At 46.1% G+C, this 23,059-nt stretch overlaps 1 protein-coding gene across 1 annotated transcript in view; it reads left to right on the top strand.

The window, feature by feature from the left end:
• Positions 1-23,059, top strand: part of wdfy4 (WDFY family member 4) — a 328,629-nt gene that overhangs the window by 234,738 nt on the left and 70,832 nt on the right. Inside the window, exons 48-50 of the mRNA XM_070865753.1 lie at positions 10,374-10,413; positions 11,407-11,526; positions 12,966-13,080. Coding sequence (XP_070721854.1) covers positions 10,374-10,413; positions 11,407-11,526; positions 12,966-13,080 — 275 coding nt within the window. The remainder of the gene's footprint in view (positions 1-10,373; positions 10,414-11,406; positions 11,527-12,965; positions 13,081-23,059) is intronic.

Below are 23,059 nucleotides of genomic sequence, written 5' to 3'. Positions count from 1 at the left end.
CTCTGGAGTGGAGCTTGAACCCACAACCTCTGACTCACAGGTGAGAGTGCGACTCACTGAGCTATGGTTGATACTTGATCCTTCATACTTCATTCTAATATGCTCCACTGTATAATTCTGTTGAATATATAAATTTACTGGGAAAGGGGTGGGACGTATTCTGTTTGAATTGGGACTCCCTGACATGACTTATCACCATTGCTCCTTTTCTCTGGATTCCCGGTGTAACTTATGCATCTGCGCTCACAGGTTTGTAGCCGGAGGGACTGGAGTGCATCATCACCCCCGGCAACCAAATTTTAATTTGATTTTATGTTTTAAAGTTTAATTTGTTTTAATTGCCGGTGTTTTTAGTGCCCCCCCTCACCTTTTATAGGGGGCACTTGTAAAATTTATGATTTTATTGCCCCCCAAAAAAATCACAAAAAACCACAAAAAAAGTCCAAAAAAAACACAAAAAGAACAAAAAAAGGGCAGTTGAAAAATGTTTGGAGTGTCCCCCAGATTGGGGGGCACCTGATCTAATGTTTATTTTGTTTCCCCCCCCCCCTCAAAAGAGTTGTAGAGCTGTTGAGTTGGGAGTGACTTAGCCAGTCACGTGATGTTCACAAGACTCAATAAAACCCCAGTCAGTTGGGTTCAGGGGATCCACGATGAGGCAGGTGATTGTGAGCCTGATGGATGAACTGGTAATGTGTAGTGTGATTGCAAAACCTTTGCTAATAAATCAACTAGTTCTTAATAGCAATGTGTTGCTACGAATTCATAAGCAAAGAACCCACGAAGCAAATACACTAGGCCTGGACCAGCTGACTCACCAGTTCTATGTAAGACCTTCACTGAGGCATGAGACAATACAGCCCTAAGTATTTAAGTCAAGTTGTTGCATCTTTTACTTGTCCATCTAGAATTATAGAAATGCACCACACGGTCCCAGTCAATCAGTACACAGCAGGTTGAGGAGTGTTGAGAGGGCAGGGTGGCAGTACATTTAAAATTAGACTTTCGATAAAATTTACATAAAGGAGGCAGATTAATATTAATGAACAATGGGCAATTGTCACACACTAATCCAGGTGATAAGGGTTTCACCATTTTCAGCCACATTAACTCAAGGTAATTGCCCAGAGAATGTAAGCATCAGGTCAGCACCTAGGCTGGACTTAACATTTATTTCTTAAATTTGGGTACATACCTCAAAACTCCCAAGGATCAAAATAATGCAGCAGGAATCATAATCCGGGTTTAGTAAACCACTAATTAATATCTGTGCTGTTACCATTGAAAACGCAGGAAAGGATTCTTTGATCAAACCTAATTCATTCTGCCTAACAACGAGGTAGATAATAACCAGAGGGCTTTGATTTAAAGGAATTGGTTGAAGGATTAGAGGGGAGATGAGGAAAACCTATTTCACCCAGAGGGTGGTGGGGGTCTGGAACTCACTGCCTGAAAGGGTGGTAGAGGCAGAAAGCGTCATCGCATTTAAAAGGTACTTGGATACGCACACGAAGTGCCATAACCTACAGGGCTACGGACCAAGAGCTGGAAAGTGGGATTAGGATGAGTCGCTCTTTTTCGGCCGGCACAGACACAATGGGCTAAATAGCCTCCTTCCGTGCGGTACATTTCTATAATTCTAGATGGACAAGTAAAAGATGCAACAACTTGACTTAAATACTTCGGGCTGTATTGTCTCATGCCTCAGTTAGCGGCCGATGGCGGGGGTGTTAATGCGAGCGTTAGAGTTTAGCAACCGGGCATGCAGCTTTTAGCGCCCTGAAGGAAAATTCATTAGAGGCTCACCGGGGGCACAAACCAGTAGGGCCTGGCTGCTGACGATCATTCCGATCATGCGCCCCGGTCGGTAAATCCGGTGTGTGAGCCTTATTGAGCGCTCACCAGTAACAACGTCTGTAAAAGCAGTCACTACAGCCTTGCAGAGTCATTAACTGGCGGCTACTGAAAGGGATGAGGCAGCGCTTCCCTCCAGAGGTCACAGTCAGTGCAACGTTTACACACAGCACGGTGCGTCAGCCTCCGAGCTTGCAGCGGCAGGCAGACACGACAGCACAGGTTGAAAACAAGTGATTCTGAAAACTTTAATGGGTGCCGCGCTTTTAAGACTCGGCTTTTCCCGGGATCTGATTCGGAGTTCCGCGCTTGCGCAATGGTCCCGCGAGGTGTACCGACCAAACTTTCGATATCGCCGCCCCCCGCCCCCCCCGCCCCCCACCCCCCCCCCCCCCCTGGAGTGCAACGGCTGATTTAGTGCCCCGTCAGCTCTTCGACCGATTCTGACAAATTTCTGGCCAGGAGGCACAAACTTTTTCAAGGCCTTAAAAATACCACTCCGCCTGGATTAACCGCACAACAGATACGTGGCTGAATTTCTCCCCCTTAATCTTAATTCATGTGATTTTGCCGAAGAGGATTTAAAAAAAAAAAAATCTTGCAGACTCTAAAAGTGGAAGGCTGTATATAATCCTTACCCACTATTCCCTTTAGCAGCTCAACAGGTACATAGGACAGGCAGCGAAAACTCTGCCGTTTCTTCGTCAGTACTCTGACCTGCGCTGCCCGGCGCTGGCTGCTATTGTGCATGCTCCTTCCATCTCTGTTGAATAATGGATTACGTCTTCAGCGAGCTTCGTAAGTGGAGCCTGGTGGACAGCAGTTTGAAAACAATGAACTACCGGTCCTGTTAGATTAAAGCTCCGAGTATATAGAGCAGGAGCCAGAGAAATCTCTGAGAGTGAAAGGACTGTCAAAACATTTGCACAAGAAAAAAAAACTGCAAGGCAAAGTCTGCTTGCAACTGAGCTTTCCGTCTTCTCCTTGTTTAACTTGGTTGCTAAGCAGCATGGGCCTATGGGCCTTGCCGATAATTAGCAGTGTTCAGCCTTCGTAGCAAACAACATTTAGTTCCAAAATGTTCAACTACTTTGCTTTTCAGAGCCTGCCTTTAAAATCTTAAGCTATGGATCTGGAAGCTGAAATTTACTTTGTAAACCTTACTGATATATTATTTACAGAATGTAAATTTTAAGCCACTTCCTGAAAAGCAAAATCGTTAAATTAAAACACGGGCCTAGGTTTTTCAATCATGCAGCACACACCATTCAATTTAATTGCGCACAATATTCTTTGTTACAATGTGTAAACTGGGAAATAAGTAATAATTTAAAATCAGCATGTATTTGAATTCTCAACAATAAATCTACATATAGAATGAGGTGTATTCATTGGAATGAAAGGCTTCTCAGAGGTGATATGTTTTTCTGGGATATGTTCTTCATGCAAAGTGTTGCTATGGGAATAGAGTTACATTCTTTAGCTGCACAAGCTGTGGTGGCATTTCTGTGCCTGCTTAACTCCAAATAAAATGCCTCAATTCTGAGGTAATCCATTGACTTTACCAATAGACATGATATAAAAATAACCTAATAATTTCCTACATTGCAACACTGACTACACTCCAAAAGTACTTCATTGGCTGTAAAGCTCTTTGAGACGTCGTGAAAAATGCTATATGAAGGCAAGTCTTTTTTTTTCTTTCAAAGGATCCGAATGTTGAAAAGGAGAAGGCAGAAGGGATGTGGAGGGAGGGAGAGAGAGAGGAATACTAGGAGCTGTAGTTCATTAGAATGACAATGGCCTTGACTGCCACTGGCAGTGTCATGCCTGTGCTCGAGGTTGGCTGAATGCCACTTCATAGCATGAAGCACAACTCAGTCAACTCTCTTGTGAAGTGCAGCCTGCAGAGATACACTCCTTCAGATACAAATGTAGCTCTTGTTATCGATGGAGGTCGGAGGATAATGGCGGGTCTGGCAAGCCTGCGTCTGCAGAAAAAACTTGGGGGGGGATGGAGGCGAAATTGGGGGCGGTAACCCAGTTGGGGAAGTCCCGCCCCAGCCGTGAAATTGGGGTCACCGCCCCGCACAGGAAGTGGAACGCAATGTCGCGCGCTCCACTTCCTGTTGGGGCAGTATTCGGGGTGTTACTGGGGTGGGATCGGCAGCGCTACATGGTTTCTCCACATGGTGCTCCGCTCCCTCCGTTAAAGGGGAGGGCCGCTGTGCACTCTGCGGGGCCTCTGATGGCCTCCACTGGGCCACCCGGGTGGCGTGCTGTCGAGGCCACAGCCCAGCACCGAAACGGAGAGCTGGTCTGCACGATGGCGGTCCGGACCACACCACGGAGGACCAAGATGGGCGCACCTCCCCTTTTATCTTCCGCCCCGCGAGCGGCGGTCGGTCCGGTTCGCGACCCGCGAGGCTGGCGCTGGTACCGCTCACTGACCAAGTTCTGCACGCGGGCCGCTAAGAGGTCGCTGCACACGCCATGACGCCACCGCCGGTTACGCGGTGGCCCGGAGCACTACTCGCGGGATGTGGTGTTGCTGTGTCAGCGTCTCCGCTAACTCGCATGCAATTTTGCGGGAGTCGGTAGTGCTCAGCCCCTACCCCCGAGTGGAATCGGGTTTGCGTCCTGTTAACATCCCCCGGAGGCATTTCGACCCCTTGTTGTTTAAATTTTGCGAGCCTATACGTTCTGGAAAAAGCTACTTTACCTCATTGATGGAACAATTCTAAAAACAAACACTGAGATCTGTTAGCATCAGCCAAATTACAACAACAACTTGTATAGCGCCTTTAAGGTAGTGAAACGCCCCAAGGCGCTTCTGAGGAGTATTATGCGATAAAAATTTGATACCGCGTCACATAAGTAGAAATTAGCGCAGGTGACTAAAAGCTTGGTCAAAGATGTTTGTTTTAAGGAGCATCTTGAAGGAGGAAAGAGAGGTAGAGAGGTTTAGTCAAAGAGTTCCAGAGCTTGGGGCCCAGGCAACAGAAGGCATGGCCACCGATGGTTGAGCGATTATAATCAGGGATGCTCGGAAGGGCAGAATTAGAGGAGCGCAGACATCTCGGGGGGGGTTTGGGGGCTGGAGGAGATTATAGAGACAGGGAGGGGCAAGGCCATGGAGTGATTTGAAAGTATGGATGAGAATTTTGAAACGTAGGTCAGCGAGAACCTAATGGGAACATAGAATCAAACTTGAGATATGAGACTCGAGGCTCCATGGTAGGCACCTCTGTGCCTCATTTGGATGCCTCTCCTTCCAATTATTCCATCAGCGTACACCATATCAACAAAATAAATCAAATTACATGTCGGGTTTGGTGAAATTATTTTGACCTGGTTGATTTTTTAAGAGGTCCTGTTGTTGAGGTAATGGGGAGAGGTTCTCTTCTCACCAGAGTGACTGGAAAGTGAGCATGAGGCAGGGTCCGGACTTTACATCCAATCTTCCCTTTATACTGTGTGGCCGGGCAGCGATCTGGATGTCCGGCTCACCGGCTATTAAATGAAAAACGCGAATGCGCAGAATTTTGACTCGAGCATGCAGCCTGTTAAAGGGGCCGCTCGGCCCATAAAAATTAGAGGGAACATTGTTTACACCCATGGAGAAAAAATACCCCAGTGAGATCGTAAGATAGTACGAAGGTAATTTTAGTTAGAAAATTGAGTACAAAATGGAATTGTTTATTCTGTACACAACAACAACTTGTATTTAAATGAGTACAAAATGGGATTGTTTATTCTGTACTTGTATTTATAGAGCACCTTTAACGTAGTGAAAGATCCCAAGGCGCTTCACAGGAGTGTTATGAGAGAAAAAAAATTGACACCGAGCCACATAAGGAGAAATTAGGCCAGGTGACCAAAAGCTTGGTCAAAGAAGTAGGTTTTATGGAGCGTCTTGAAGGAGGAAAGAGAGGTAGAGAAGTGGAGAGGTTTAGGGAGGGAGTTCCAGAGCTTGGGGCCTAGGCAACAGAAGGCACGGCCACCAGTGGTTGAGCGATTACAATCAGGAATGCTCAAAAGGGCAGAATTAGAGGAGCGCAGACATTTCGGGGGGTTGTGGGGCTGGACGAGATTACAGAGATAGGGAGGAGTGAGGCCATGGAGGGATTTGCAAACAAGGATGAGAATTTTGAAATCAAGGCGTTGCTTAACTGGGGGCTGATGTAAGTCAGCGAGCACAGGGGTGATGGGTGAGCGGGACTTGGTGCGAGTTAGGACACGGGCAGCTGAGGTTTGGATCACCTCTAGTTTACGGAGGGTAAAGTGTGGGAGGCCAGCCAGGTGTGCGTTGGAGTAGTCAAGTCCAGAGGTCCAACCAAAATTGTTGACGGGAGGAATGTCACTCCCCTGGTTGTTACATCAGATAACATTGTTTAAATGTTGCCGTCTTTCTTCTGTAACTTCTTTTCCACGGGTGTGTGTACACATTCACAGCTGCAGTTTGATTGTGACACCCCTATTCTGGGCATTTGTTTTGCCTTTGATTTCTGTTGGGTTGCTGAACGTGGATTCTGGGCCAATTTGCAGCGGTGGCAATGTGGCTCAGTCAATAAATGTCCTACAGCAGTGGGGGGGTGCTGCAGTTATTGTCCCTGGCCGGGCGGGGAACATCAGCAGCTGATTGCATGGGTGCGGACGCTGGGCAGGGCTCAAATGCGATGCCTCCGGCAGCTGGAGAGCACATCGAGAGCTCACTCTTGAAGAAGGAGCATGTTGTTGAGGGGTTGGGAGAGCTGCTGGAACCGAGGCAGAGCCTGCCAGAGAGGAAGGTCAAGGGGAGAAAACCAGGGTGCGAGTATGGGGGCAGGGGGGGGGGGGAGATTCCTTACCTGCTGAAAATGTCCATCATTTTGAGCATGCATTGCAATAATGGTCGCAACTACTAGTGAACCATGCTCAGAACACAATGGAATTATAAAATCACATGACTGCTCGCACACAAGGCATAAATGAAGGTCTAGGCCCTTGCGTAACATTTATGTCCTCAAGTGTGTTCTTATGACCATAGTGTTGCTAATTGGACCCTTTAGTTTCTTCATGGTTATTAGCCTCTTGACTTCGTCTGTTACCATTCAGTTGTCAACTGGTTGTTATGCTGTGCTTTATTCAGCAAACTTAGGCAGAAATAATGTTGCTCGCCAAACAAAAGCACACTGATCTCCTATTTAATTCCTGAACAGACCATGTGTGCCAGAAAGCAGTGGACATGCTTTAACTTGTACCTCAGAAAGTTATTTAATGATAGCTTGGTGTTCCTTACATCCATACTCTCATTGGCCAATCGGGTGCTGAGCTTCACCCACTCATCCAGGGACAACTGTGAGCAAGAACAGTTTCGGATTTGCCTCATTAGGCTATTCCTACATAGCAGGAAAGAATTTTCACTGCCCTGGTAGGCTTGCCAACTTTGCTTGGATGTATTCCTGGAGGTTTGATCACATGACCTTCCATCTCCAACTGCCCCATCCAGTCAAACAGCAACCGCCCCCCCCCCCCCCACCACCACCACCAGAGGACACAGAGTTCAGATAATTGGCAAAAATTTCGGGGGTGGGGAGGAGATGAGCAGAATTTTTTTTACGCAGCGAGTTGTGATTTGGAATGCATTGCCTGAATTAATCTTCTATCCATGTCCCATCATTCTAGATCACTGAATCACTAGAAGTAGTCTGTTTCTAGCTACACCATCCCATCCCTCCATAATCTAAAACAACTTTATCAAATCACCCCATAATTCATTCTGTTCTGAAGATACTAAGAACATAAGAACATAAGAAATAGGAGCAGGAGTAGGCCATACAGCCCCTCGAGCCTGCTCCACCATTTAATACGATCATGGCTGATCCAATCATGGACTTGGGTCCACTTCCCTGCCCGCTCCCCACAATCCCTTATTCCCTTATCGTTTCAGAAACTGTCTATTTCTGTCTTAAATTTATTCAATGTCCCAGCTTCCACAGCTCTCTGAGGCAGCGAATTCCACAGATCCACAACCCTCAGAGAAGAAATTTCTCCTCATCTCAGTTTTAAATGGGCGGACCCTTATTCTAAGATTATGCCCTCTAGTTCTAGTCTCCCCTATCAGTGGAAACATCCTCTCTGCATCCACCTTGTCAAGCCCCCTCATAATCTTATATATTTCGATACGATCACCTCTCATTCTTCTGAATTCCAATGAGTAGAGGCCCAACCTACTCAACCTTTCCTCATAAGTCAACCCCCTCTTCCCAGGAATCAACCTTGTGAACCTTCTCTGAACTGCCTCCAAAGCAAGTATATTCTTTCGTAAATATGGAAACCAAAACTGCACGCAGTATTCCAGATGTGGCCTCACCAATACCCTGTACAACTCTTGCAAGACTTCCTTGCTTTTATACTCCATTCCCTTTGCAATAAAGGCCAAGATTCCATTGGCCTTCCTGATCACTTGCTATACCTGCCTACTAACCTTTTGTGTTTCATGCACAAGTAGCCCCAGGTCCCGCTGTACTGCAGCACTTTGTAATCTTTCTCCATTTAAATAATAACTTGTTCATTGATTTTTTTCTGCCTAAGTGCATAACCGCACATTTTCCAACACTATACTCCATCTGCCAAATTTTTGCCCACTCACTTAGCCTGTCTATGTCTTTTGCAGATTTTGTGTGTCCTCCTCACACATTGCTTTTCCTCCCATCTTTGTATCATCGGCAAACTTGGCTACTTTACACTCAGTCCCTTCCCACTTTTTTCAATGAAGGAGATAAAATTTATTTATTGAAATTCTTTGAGCTGAATGTGCTGTATGATATTAGTTGGACATGAAATGTATACAATTAGATTATCCTTCCGTTTGTTTCTATAAGAACATAACTGCACTGAGGTCACAGTATTTGCATGTAAGCAGATATTTGATGGTTGCTTTTATTGAAAATGTTAGCAATTGCTTATTCAAAGGGACATCTCTTCAAACCCTGGTTAAGAATGTATTTGCCAAGCAACAGCCTGATCTGAACAGCAAGTTCATTTTTGTAACCTTTTAACTGGAAGAGACCACGGGGCTAGAAATTCCACTTTTGGTCACAGCGGTATTTGTCGCCAAAAATACCGCTGTGACTCCGCTATGATTTCGAGGCCTAACATTCAGGATAAAATGCGCCCAGCGATAAAAATCGGCGTTACACGAGGATTCGTGGCGCAAACCGTGAATTTTCTACAACTTTTCTCTGAGGCCGATACCGCTGTGAGTTGGGCCTAGGGAGGGAGGGAGGGAAAACCCCCCCCCCAAAAGATTGCAAAAAATAAAAAAAATCACGAAACATTCACAAGGCACTTAACTATCGAATCGCTGCAAAAGAATTAAAAAATAAAAACTTTAACTTACCTTTTTTGCAGGTCTTCATACCTACCGCTGTTCCAAGGGCTGCAACGCAGGTTTTTCCCGGGCATTTTTTTTGGTTTTAACTACGGGCGTGCTGTGGGCCAAATTTCTGGCGAAAGCGCTACTTTGAGTCTTGCGCACTGGCGGACCGCTCCCTAAAGGTGCTTAAAAACCGCCGGCGCAAGACTTCTCCAAATTTCCCAGTTCGCCGCTTTTCACCAAAAAAAACGGGCACAAGGTCGGGGAATTCCCAGTCCAATGACTCTGTTCCTTTGAAAATATAACAGTAACAAGAACTGTCGCCACTGCTCTCATTGGAATGTTTGATGTGCTTGTTGAACATTTGTTTTCACGTTGTTGCAAAGGAACGATCTACAATAAGCTGGCTCAAACCTCCAAGTGAAATGAATTTGGTACAATGTTTCGTATCTGAAACAGAACAAGTCGGCTCTGTGGTGCAATGGATATCTCATTGGACATCTATCTAATTTGTACTGGGGTTCCAATCGGGAAGGAATTAAAAAGTTGTGGGTTTGAGTCCCACCACAGTCACATTTGAGGTATATAAAATTATGAGGGGCCTGGATAGAATGGATAGGAAGGACCTATTTCCCCTAGCAGAGAGGTCAATAACTAGCGGGGAGGTATAGATTTAAAGTAATTGGTATAAGGATTAGAGGGAAGTTGAGGAGCACTTTTTTCACCCAGAGGGCGGTGAGGATCTGGAACTCACTGCCCAAAAGGTTAGTAGAGGCAGAAACCCTTCTAGCACTCGAAGTGCTGTAACCTACAGGGCTATGGACCAAGAGTTGGAAAGTGGCTAGATAGCTCTTGGTCGGCCAGCACAGACACAGTGGGCCAAATGGCCTCTTTCTGTGCGGTAAGTTTCTACGATTCTATGAACTGCACTGACTATAATTGCTACCCTCTGTAGAGCCTGACTGTGTGTATCCCCTCACTACCTGGATAGTACAAGTTAGTGTAGGTTCAAGTATGGAACTACACAGACCAAATATCCTACTTTGGCATTCAGATTCTGATATTAATCCCATTGCATTCCTTGGAAACCTAGCAGAGAGCTGTGTGTAAAGGCGATTTGTTAATTAAAACCCTCTCACTTATTTTTCCTCTTGCACAGAAGAACATTAGGAGAGAAAGGAGTTACACAGAAATGGCAGGTAAGATGCACCATTCCTCACCGTTTATTGTCGGGATGGGCAGCAAGACTGTTGCCGAATCTTCTACCTCAACTCCACATATCCCTTGATTCCCTTAGTGTCCAAAAATCTATCGATCTCAGCCTTGAATGAGCGATCTCAGTACTCAATGACTCGGGGGTAGAGGATTCCAAAGATTCACCACCCTCTGAGTGAAGAAATTTCTCCTCATCTCAGTCCTAAATGGCCGGCCCCTTATCCTGAGACTATGACCCCCTCGACTCTCCAACAGTGGAAATAACCTCCCTGCCTCTACCCTGTCAACGCTTCTAAGAATTCAAGATATTTGTTTAGGACTTAGTGTCTGGTGTGAGGTGACCTGGAAGAGGCAGTCTTAGATCGGTCCACAGTGAACAAGCGCTCCATTTCTCTGCTAACATTAAAAATTCTACCAGCATTTGGGTTGGGCAAGAAGAGCTCTTCGAGGGGCTGTATGGCCTACTCCTCCTATTTCTTATGTCTGGCTGCAGTTATACTGCACATTTTTCATTGCTGTAATGCAACGTTCCTTTTAAGCTGTATGCGCGGTATTTAGAATCATACGAATAGCCCCTTAAAGGGGGCGCGCACCCCCCCAAAAAATTTAAGAGAACATTGCTGCAATGTAGTTCTGTATTGCAGCAATACAGCGTAAGTAGTATAACCGCTATGTTTGGCAATTCTTCAGGGTCGATCTATTGTGTTTACACTCGTGGCATTCTAGTTACTGACATTTGAAGCTTAACATATTATAGCTATCGAGAGAATTGGATATTTAAAATTGAGTTATACTGTAATGCTCGCTGACCATTTTTATACCTTCAGTGTTAAACCCGAACCACAAATCCACTACAAAATACAGCTCAAAATGCTCATAGTGTTTGCTTTCTATCTTGTAATCAACACTAGGTAATTCAATAAGACGTTAATCGTAATGCATTTCTGTAATGACTTTGCTCCCCCTTTGTGTGGCAGAAAGGAGAGATCAGCAACTTTGAGTACCTCATGTACGTGAACACTTTGGCTGGGCGGACATACAACGATTTGATGCAGTATCCAGTGTTCCCCTGGATTCTTGCTGATTATGACTCTGAGGTAAGCGATAAGTAGCAGAAAGGGAGCGCTTGCATTTGTACAGGGCCTTTCGTGTCCTCAGGTCACCCTTGTGCCCTTCACTGGCCCGTAACTTATCTTCCAATTGCAGACACTGTTATTGTTAGGCAAACACGGCAGCCAATTTGGACACGGCAAGATACCACAAGCAGCTAATGGGATGAATGATCAGTTAATCTGTCCTGGAGGTGCTGGTTGAGGGAAGAATGTTGGCCAGGACACTAGGGGAACTTCTGGGTGGACGCACAAAGATGGGCCGAATGCCCGTCCTCATCCATAACTATCTTGTGGTGTGAACAAATAAAAGTCTTGGGGGCCGATTTTGATTAACTTACCGCCAACATTCCTCTGCTCAAACTGCCCAATGCCACTTTCAACGTGGCCTGGAGCAGACGGGAGGGGAGAGCCACCGGGAAGCGCCCACCGACGTCAGCGGACGGCCGATGAGGGTAAGTAGACTGCCGCCCGCCAAGGTGCCGGATTGGTGCAGGCGGGAGTCGGTGGCAGGACGGCGGGCGAACCGCTGTGTGGAGGCTGCTCTGTCCTCAACGGCAAGTGTCAAGGTCCTGCAAATAAGGACAGTGGAATGTTTTAAAATTATTTCTTTACAGGTACTTACCTGGACAAGGGTCCCCTGAAGGCCCTCAGATATTTCTTTTTTTTGTTGCCGATGATTTTTATTTTGACCTCTTCGACCCTCCGTGGGCCCGATTCCATCCTCGGCGGCACTTGAGCGGCAAGCGCCTCTGCCGCCGAGAATGAGAGCTCCCGCCCGCTGCCGCCCGGATTGGCGGTGTACAGCGTTGATTTGATGCCCGCCGACCTTCGAAGGATCTCGGCGATGAAAACCCCGCTGAAAGTACCGTCCGGTACCTCGGCAGCCATCGGCGGCACTTGGGCGGACGGAGGCCTTGACCAAATTCGGCCCCATTACTGTGTTACGGGGTTTGGGTTTGTACCTTCTTTCATGAATTCACCGGTAAAATCCACACTGATCCCATATCTGACCTTAGGTCGGTGATACTGGATCATGAATATGTCAGAACGGACAAAATAACTTTCTGACGAAGGGTCATTGACCTGAAACGTTAACTCTGTTTCTCTCTCCACAGACGCTGCCTGACCTGCTGGGTGTTTCCAGCATTTTCTGTTTGTATTTCAGACTTCCAGCATCCGCAGTATTTTGCTTTTGGTATAATATGTATTCTCTGTATAATCCAGGAGTCAACATCAGACAGTTAACAGCTTTCTGGTGCATGTACAGTTCTGACTTTTCTCAGTGAAATATCACGCGAACTGTTTACATAATACCAGCACTTCAATTAACCTCAAGTTGGTATATTTGGCATTAGCTCCTGAGAGTCAGAGCACAATGAATATTTATGCCATTTTTCATCTCCCTTGTTTGTTTTTGTTCCTAGGAGTTGGACCTGACTAATACAAAGACCTTCCGAGATCTCACCAAGCCCATGGGAGCACAAACAGAGGAGAGGAAGAATAAGTTCATCAAGCGGTACTTTGAAGTAGATAATGATGGTTCGTATTTTCACAGGAAACTGAGGGTGTAATCAGTGAGAGGAGACTACAAGGCAGGAAAGAAGAACATGTATGCTTAAAATGTTAAAAAGGATGCGTTAGGAAAGATACAGAAAAATTATTTCTTCTGGTAGGAACCTAACCTTGAAATTAGTGCTAGGCCATTCAGGAGCACAATATTTTTCACACGAAGGGTGGTAGAAATCTGGAATTCTGTCCCGCAAAAGGCTGTGAATGCTCGGTCAATTGAAGCTTGCAGGCCTAAGTTGAATAGATTTTTGTTCGGTAAGGGTGTCAAGGGATATGAAGCATAAGTTTCTTGTTTTACAGAAAGCAAGAACTTATATTTACATAACACCTTTCACAGCCTCAGAATGTTCCAAACCATTTCACAGCTAATGAAGTACTTTTGAGGTGCAGTCACTCTTGTAATGTAGGCAAACATGACAGTTAACTTACAGACAGCAAGGTCCCACAAACATTATCATCATAGGCTGTCCTTCAAATGAGGATGACTTGTTTCCACACCAAAAGGGATGAGTTCGCAGATATTTCAATGAAGGACCCGATATTCCAGTCCTGAACTCCAGGGGTGGAAGATGCCTGTGCGTGGATTTTTTAACGTGTGATGACCGTTGCACACCAGCCACCACACGGGCTTCACAGAGTTAGGCTTTTATCCAGTGGCAATAGTTAACAAGGACGACTGGAGACCTGCTCTGCTGCACGGACCTAGTGCGCACACATATCGCAGTGTGGGCAGGCCTCTGTCGCCCCTGGACCCTCGGCTCTTCTGAGCCCCGTACCCTCATTTGCCGCACCTCCGCCACGATCTCTCGCCGCTCCTCCGCCACGAACATTCACTGCACCTTCACCACGATCTCTCATCACACCTCCGCCACGCTCTCTCACCGCTCCTCCACCACAAAACATTCCCACAAACAGCAATGAGACAAGTGACCAGATAGTTTGTTTTAGTGATGATGTTTGATGGCTAAATGTTGGACAGGACATCAGGAGAACTTCTTTGCTGAAATGGTACCATGGGATCTTTTACGCCGACCTGAGAAGGCCAATCGGACCTTGGTTTAAATTCTCACCTGAAAAACCCAGGTTAATCAATAGCAAATTTGGAATTTAAAAAAATGGTGGCTGTGATATCTTCACAGAGCAGAAGCACACACAGTTCCTAACATGGCAGGCAGCTCTCTCGGAAGCCACCGGAAATCTGCCTGGTTCTATTTATTATTAACCCTGCACTTGCAGTACACAATACGTCCACATCCACAGTGTAGTGCTACAAACATTACAAGCTTACAGACATTACACTTCTCCCTCCTTAATGAAGAAGCCATCATAACAAACAGCATACATAACTTTCATGTTTATACATAACACAGGATATAATGTTATTTTTTTTTCCATATTTACAGATTTAACATTACCACTTGTTTTCTGTTTCGAAGAGGATACCTTTGCTCTCGAACAGAACCTTCCAAACATGGTGTCGATTTCACGCTCATTCGAGGCTCATCCTGAGGAACGTTTTCCTCCACGGAATTTCCTTGATTTTCATTTGAACTCACTCGAAATTCAGGCTCTTTGTTTTCCTGACTCGGCCTCCGACTTTCATTCTGATTCTCTCCTGGATTTGTTTCCAGTACATTGGATTTAGGATTTGCTACTGGTGTATCAAAACTATCTGATGAGTCAGAAATAATTGAATCATTCCCACCTTCAACTCCTTCCATGTCTGCAGGTAAAATATGATCAATATGAACAAACCTAACCTGTCCATCATCAAACAATCTTTACCAAATATGTGCGAGGACCACATATCTTCACCACTCTTCCTGGTAACCACTTTAACCATTTATGGTGATGGTTCTTCACTCTCACCTTCTGGTTTAATTTCACACTTCTCTCTTTTACTCTACCTCTATCATGGTTCTCTTTCTGTCTTAATTGTGTCTCTTCTACTGACTGTGCCAAATTTGGCTTTAACAACGAGAATCTGGTTCGTGGCTGTCATTTGAGAAGCAACCAGTAGTTGTATGAGGAGTATTTCGATATGTAATCAAAAAATTAGCCAATTTGTGGTCCAATGACAACTGTCGTTTCCGTGGATTTGGATCTAACATTTGTTTTATGAGGGCACGTTTTACAATTTGTACAGTGCGCTCTGCTGCACCATTCGAAGGATGGTATGGTGGAACCTTGGTATGTTTCACACCATTTTTGCTCGTGAATTGTGCAAATTCTTCCGAACGAAATTGTGGTCCATTATCCAAAACTATTTCTTCAGGGAGGCCAAATGAAGAAAATAATTTTCGTAAAATGTCCAATGTTTTACTTGTTGTTATTTTCCACTTTGGAAGCACCTCAACCCACTTTGAATGGCTATCAATCACAATGAACAATTGTTGTCCTTCTAACTCAGCAAAATCAATATGTAGCCTTTGCCACACCCTGGGAGCCCATTTCCATGGCTGTAATGGTACTGGTGGTGGTTGCTTGCTTACCGATTGACATGTTGTACACTGACTCACGATGTACACTATATCTTTATCAAGACCTGGCCACCATAAATAACTGCATGCAAAACTCTTGGTCAAGCACATTCCCAGGTGCTGGTCATTGAGGTCTCCTAATAATTTGGACCTGAATTTATTTGGCATAACCACTCTTGCACCCCACATGACACAATCTTTATCGACTGAAGAATGGATGTGTATCTTTGTCCATCCATTTGCAATATACTCATACAACTTTGACATCACTGGGTCACGTTTGGTTGCTCTACCAATCTCTTCAGCTGTGACTGGCAGTTCATCAATGTATGAAAAATAAAACACTTCTTCCCTATCGGGTGTAACTTGTGATGGGGAAGGCAATCTAGACATTGCATCAGCATTACTGTGATCAGCTGATCGTCTGTATTCAATATCATATGTATATGCTGACAAAATCAAAGCCCATCTCTGCATTCGGGCTGTAGCTAATGTTGGAACTGGAGACTTTGGATGGAGGATTGCTGTTAAGGGCTTATGGGCCATAACGATGGTAAACTTACGACCATACAAGTATTTGTGTAACTTCTTGATCTCAAAAATTAATGCCAAATCTTCCCTTTCAATTTGCGCAAAATTACTCTCACTGGCACTGAGAGTGCATGAAGCAAAAGCAATTGATCTCTCCTCCCCACTACTTAATACATGAGAGATCACTGCCCCAACTCCATATGGAGAGGCATCACATGCTAGCTTAAACTCCTTCGATATGTCATAGTGAACTAACATGGTGCTCGCTATCAATTTGCTTTTACACTCCTTGAATGCTGTATCGCATTCTTTTGACCACTTCCAATGGACCTGATTTTTTCAATAGTTCATTCAATGGATGTAATACTGTAGCCAAATTTGGTAGGAACTTCCCATAATCGTTCAAAAGACCCAAGAATGAACGAAGTTCAGTGACATTCCTGGGAGTGGGTGCATTTCTAATTGTATCCAACTTTTCCATGGTTGGATGTAAACCATCTTTGTCTACTCTGTACCCTAAGTACTCCACTGAGTTTTTAAATAACTCACACTTACGAGCAGACACTCGTACTCTGCGCTTCTCTAGCCGTTTGAGGACTTCATTCAATATGTTATTATGAATTTGCCTATTTGGTGCTGAAATTAATATGTCATCCAAATAACGTACTACCCCTTCAATACCTTGCAAAATCTGGTTCATCACCCGTTGGAATATGACAGGGGCGGAAGATGCTCCAAACGGTTAAATTGATATAGGCCTAGATGAGTATTTATAGTCAAACATGACTTGGACTCCTCATCTAGTTCAAGCTGTAAGTAGGCATTCGTAAGATCCAGTTTTGAGAAGATCTGACCACCTGTCAGTGTTGTGAACAAATCTTCTATATTCGGCAATGTATTGGGAACATTACCCTCTAGAAACTAGTTTACGGTTACTTTATAATCACCACACAATCTTACCTTAGCATCGGACTTAGGTACAACAACAATGGGTGTAGCCCAATTACATCGATCTATCTTACAAATAATGTTCTCAGTCTCTAGTCTTTTGTGTTCTTGCTCAACTTTCTCCTTGAGTGCATATGGTACGGAACGTGGCTTGTAGTAAACCGATCTAGCGTCCTTCTGTACCCTGACAACTCGCCTTGAAGCCTTGGATCAGACTGCCCGTTTCGCAGAACACCTTCGGATACTTCTTGATAATCTCATCCGTTGATGAAAATCTCGCTTCCACACAGAAAATCTCACTCCAATCCAGCTTCAGTGATCTCAACCAATTTCTTCCTAGTAAGGCAGGCTTGTCTCCTTTCACTACTATTAGAGGCAAGTTCTGAAATTGATCTTTATATTTCACAGGGACGGTGATACAACCTACCTCAGGAATTTTCTCTCCCGAGTAGCCTCGCAGCTCTATCTTGGATTTCTCCAGTTGAAAATCACACAATTTGTCAAGGTGCAGTAACTCTGGTACTACACTCACGGATGCACCTGTGTCAATTTCCATTAGTATCTTGAATCCCGCAACATATATGTGAATTTTGATGCTTTCCGAATTGCTGTCCGTTAACCTCGTGCTCCTGATGACGCGTAACTCTAACATCTCCTCGTCCTGTTGTTGTTCTTCCGTGCTGTTTACTCTCTTGGGATTTCTACTCATAGCTTTGAACGCTGGACTCATAGCTTTGAAAGCTGGTTTACCCTTCAGTTGGCATGCCTTCGCAAGATACCCAGTCTTCCTGCAGAAGAAACACTCTGCCTTCAAGTATGGACAACTTTGAGCAATGTGTTGTCCCAGGCACCTATAGCACGACTTCAACGCTCTGTTAGAATTTCCAGTTTCTGAGACTTTGGGCCCCCACCATCTTTTACTTTGAACCTGCAGGTGATTTACCTCAGTTGACTGACAACCGTAATCATTATTTAATTCTCGGGAATATTGTTCGGCCAAGCCCATCGACCTCGCTGTCTGACAAGCAATCTCAAAAGTCAAGTCATCCGTCATCAATAACTTCCTTCTGATCGTATCATTTTCCACCCTACAAACAAAACGATCCTGTAATGCTCGGTTTTGAAAGTTTCCAAAATTACAGTGCATCAATAGCTTTTTTAATGCAACGATGTAATCACAGTTACTTTCATCAGCCTTTTGATTTCGAATCCCGAAACGATAGCTTTCAGCAATTTTTAACGGTTTGGGGTTATAGTGCTGTTCCAGCTTCGTTAAAATCTCTTTAAGCGTTGTGTCCTTTGGCTCGTCAGGCACAAGCAGATTTACAAGTGTTTCGTATAATGCCGGACCTGCCTCCGATAAGAAGTTCTGGACTGCATTGTCTGGAACTTCGATTATGTTATTTGCAGTGAAATACATTTCTAGCCAATCCACATACACTTTAAAACGTTCCTGGTCATGTCTATATTCCCCCAAATGTCCGATTACACCTGCCATTTTAATCTCTAGCTGTTCACACCGTGTGCTGTATTTTACCTCGGATTTTGTAGCTTTTTTCCAAAGATAGAAACTTCCAAAGTCTCTCTGTCGGCTGGCTGAATCCTTCACCAACAAAATTTAAGCTTTAAATCATCCGAAAAATCCCATCTCAATCGCCAAATGTGATATATTCACAGAACACAGCACACACAGCTCCTAACATGGCAGGCAGCTCTCTCGGAAGCCTCCGGAAATCTTCCTGGTTCTGTTTATTATTAACCCTGCACTTGTAGTACACAGTAGGTCCACATCCACAGTGTGGAGCTACAAACATTACAAGCTGACAGACATTACAGTGGCGTCTATTCATAGCGGGAACTAATATCCTTCGACATGGTGGGTGCCCATTTCTGTATGCCATTAAAAGCTCCTCATCATAATTGTAGTTATATTTTAGGGACTGAAGCCCCAATGACAAAGCATTTTATTTTACCTTGTGATGGTTACATAGGATATACGCCACAGAAACAGGCCATTTGGCCCAACCAGTCCATGTGGTGAGGTACATGGGGTTGGGGATATTTAGCTAGAATACTAGTGAAGTATCAACTCTGTTCTGCCCTTCCCCCCTCCCTTTTTATTCCAGTTTTTGCTGTAACGGGGTTTGTGAGTTCAGAGTGATATATTCTCCTTGATTGGGTTATTTACTTCCTGCGCGCATTAAGCCCTTCCAGGTTAATGGAGTTGAGTGAATCAGCGTTTTGTTTGAAACCCGGTAATGCTCAAGGTTTCAGTTAAAACTTCTAATGATGTGCAGATGACCTTTGATGATCTGGACTCCGATTATCCACACACTCAAGAATGGTTCCAAATGTCAGAGCTGCCAGAATTTCTCTCGGGGGGACCGAGGGGAGCTGTGGCTGCCAGGATGTATTAAAAGACATATCTTCAGTGTAAAATAGAAAATTGTACAGGAAATCGATTGAAGGGAGATTTGGGACCAGTCACTTATCCAACAATTGCCATTATCCATGGCGGGGGCAGGAGAGTGAGATCTCCTTTGATGCAGCACATAGCAATGGTTCCACTGTGAATTATTTTGATGGAATGCATGAGGGTAAATTTTGAAAGAACCCTACCATGAGGAAGGGCTCAGCATGTATTGGATAATCGTGAGCATGCAGCAATGATTTCCCGGTATGCGTTGGCTGCATGGGAAGTCCCATTAGCAGTGCAAGGTCTTTCAAAACCTACCCTATGGATTATAACGTTCATTATGCGGATTTTATAAGTACGAAAAGGAAGACTTGCATTTATGCAACACCTTTAACAACATCAGGATGTCCCAAAGCGCTTTATAGCCAATTAAGTACTTTTTGAAGTGTAGTCACTGTTGTAATGTAGGAAAAACGGCAGCCAATTTGCACACAGCAAGCTCCCACAAACAGCAATGTGATAGTGACCAGATAATGTGTTTTTATTGATGTTGGTTAAGGATTAAATGTTGGCCAGCACACCAGGGAGAATGCCCCTGTTCGTCTTCGGATTAGTGCCATAGGATCTGTGCTGTCCACCAGAGAGATCAGATGGGGCCTTGGATTAACGTCTATTCCAGAAGACGGCACCTCCAATGGCGCAGCACTCCCTCAGAATTGCACCGGTGTCTACCTAGATTTTTTGCTCATAGAATCAGAGAAATAGTATGGAAGGAGGCCATTTTGGCCCATCGTGTCTGCGCTGGCCAATAAAGAACTACTCCAGCCTAATCCTACAATACAGCTACGGCTGCGGGGTGTTAGGTCCCGAAGGAGCTCCCCCGCTCCAAACAACTCCCCCACAACCTCCCCCCTCCTCCCCCCCACCCCCCCACTGTCTAAAACTCCCCTAACCAAATAGACCCCAATAGGGGGTCTAAGCACGTAAACCCAAATCCTTACCCCTCAACCTAGTCCCAACCCTGCGAGTCCCATGACTTCGGGCCTACCTCAGGCTTCCTACCACATCGCCCATCGACGTTCCCCGGCGACCTCCGACACAGCCAGCCGACCTCCGACGTCTCCCAGCTGACCTCCAATGCCTCCCGGCGACCTCCAACGTTCCCCAGCGACCTCCGATGTCTCCCAACGACCTCCGACGACCCGCAACGAGTCCCACAAGTTCGGGCCTTCCGGGCCTACCACAGGCCTCCCATCGCTGACCTCTGACGTTCCCTGATGACCCCTGCAGGCGGCGCCCTCGACCTGGACCTGCAAATTAGGCCTCCACCCCCCCCCCCCCTCCAGCGACGATCAAAACATCTTCTGTGACAGACGACCTCCTTCTCGACGACGACTGGGTCCCCCTCTCTCTTGTCGGCGACTGGCCTCCCCTCCTCCCTCAGCGACGACTGGCGCTCTCCTTCCCGACCGGCGGCCTGGCCTCTTCTCCACTTCCAAAACATGGTGAGTACCATGGCTGTCCTCCCACCCTGAACCCAAGTGGGCCACTGGCCCTCCCAATGTCTGCCTCCAACTCGGCCTCAGACCACCTACCATCAAGGGCACTACCCAGCACCGAGCCTGCGGCCAACATCTCGCCGCAGGCAACTAGGCCCATACAGCAGTGCCTGGTCTCCAGTCATCTTGGACCCCCTTGCCACTGGATCTAGACCTCGCTCAGCTAAGTCCGTATGGTAGCCGGTGTGCAACGACCACCCCACGTTAAAAGAACGCACGCACAGGCATCTTCCACTCCATTAACATGAAGTTCGGGACCTGGAACGTCAGGACCCTCATGGACAACCCCAACAATGACAGGCCGGTACGCCGCACCGCCATAGTTGCCCGGGAACTTAGACACTTCGATAGTGACATCGCCGCCCTAAGTGAGACCCGGCGGGCAGGGGAAGGCCAGATTAAGGAACAAGTTGGAGGTTACACCTTCTTCTGGAAAGCGAAACCCTCCATGGAATCAGCTTCGCCATCAAAAACGAGCTGCTTGACCGCCTCAGAGACTCCCCCTGCGGGACTAACGAAAGCCTCATGATGCTTCCACTCACACTATCCCAGAACCAGTGCCACAGTCATCAGTGTGTACGCCCCTCACTGTGATGCAACAGATGAGGCCAAAGAGGGTTTTTACGCCAACCTTGAAAAATCCCTAACCTGCATCCCCGCGGGCGACAAACTGATCCTCCTCGGCGACTTCAGTGCCAGGGTTGGCAAGGACACAGACCTCTGGGGAGGCGTGATTGGCAGAGAGGGGGTAGGGAAAGCCAACTACAGTGGTACCCTACTCCTGACAAAATGTCTAGAGCACGAACTTGTCATCACCAACACCTTGTTCTGCCAGAGGAACAAATAAAAGGCATCGTGGCAATACCCTCGATCCAAGCACTGGCACGTGCTAGACTATGTCATCGTACGAGCCAGAGATCGCATTACCCGCGCCATGACAGGAGCCGACAACTGCTGGACGGACCACCGCCTAATCCGATCCATCATCAACATCAATATAGCCCCAAAGCGGAGGGGACAGCAGAAGCAGTGCCGCAAAAAAGTCAATGCCGGAGCACTTGGAGAGCCCTATACAGCCAACTAAGAGAGCCCTATACAGCCAGCGCCTCACAACCCCGAGACGTAGAATGCCCGCAGTGCTTGGTCTGCCCTCCAGGCCTCCATAACTAGTGCCTGCAAAGAGACATTCGGTTATTCAACCAGAAAGCACCAGGACTGGTTTGATGAGAATGATCAGGAGATCCAAGGGCTAATAGATCGCAAGCATAGGGCGTTTCTGAGCCTTAAACAACAACCCAATGCAGGAACAGCAAAACAGCATTACAGATGGCTCAAGGCTAAGGTCCAACAAAAAACCCGGGACCTAAAGAACAGGTGGTGGATGAAGAAAGCACAGGAGATACAGCAGCTGGCCGACAAACATGATGTGCGAGGATTCTTCATCGCAATCAAGACCACCTATGGGCCAAACACCCAAGGCCCCACCCCACTGCTGGCCCAGAATGGGGAAACGCTCATCAAGGACACTGAGGCAGTCAGGGCCCGCTGGAAGGAGCACTTTGAAGATCCCCTCAATCGAGACTCTACCTTTGACTTGAGTGTTCTCGACTCCATCCCGCAGCATGCGACCCGCCACCACTCAGTGAGACCCCAACGCTGCACGAGGTAGAAAAAGTCATAAGACAGCTTAAAAGCAACAAGGCTACGGGTGCGGACAGAATCCCTGCCGAGGCATTGAAGTATAGCAGAGAGGCAGTGCTGGCATGAATACACGACCTCATCTCTATCATCTGGAGGGAGGAGAGCATGCTGGGGATCTCAGAAATGCAGTAATCGTGACCATCTTTAAAAAAAGGGGACAAGTCTGACTGCGGCAACTACCGAGGAATCTCCCTGCTATCAGCCACTGGGAAAGTCGTCGCTAGAGTCCTCCGGTGGCCGAGGAGCTCCTCCCGGAGTCACAGTGCGGATTTCGTCCCCTATGGCGTACAACGGACATGATTTTTGCAGCGTGA

This window comes from Pristiophorus japonicus, chromosome 22, assembly GCF_044704955.1.
Source record: "Pristiophorus japonicus isolate sPriJap1 chromosome 22, sPriJap1.hap1, whole genome shotgun sequence".
NCBI classification, from domain to species: domain Eukaryota; kingdom Metazoa; phylum Chordata; class Chondrichthyes; family Pristiophoridae; genus Pristiophorus; species Pristiophorus japonicus.
Note: the sequence above shows the minus strand (reverse complement) of the source record. Positions and strands in the feature narration are given on the sequence as shown.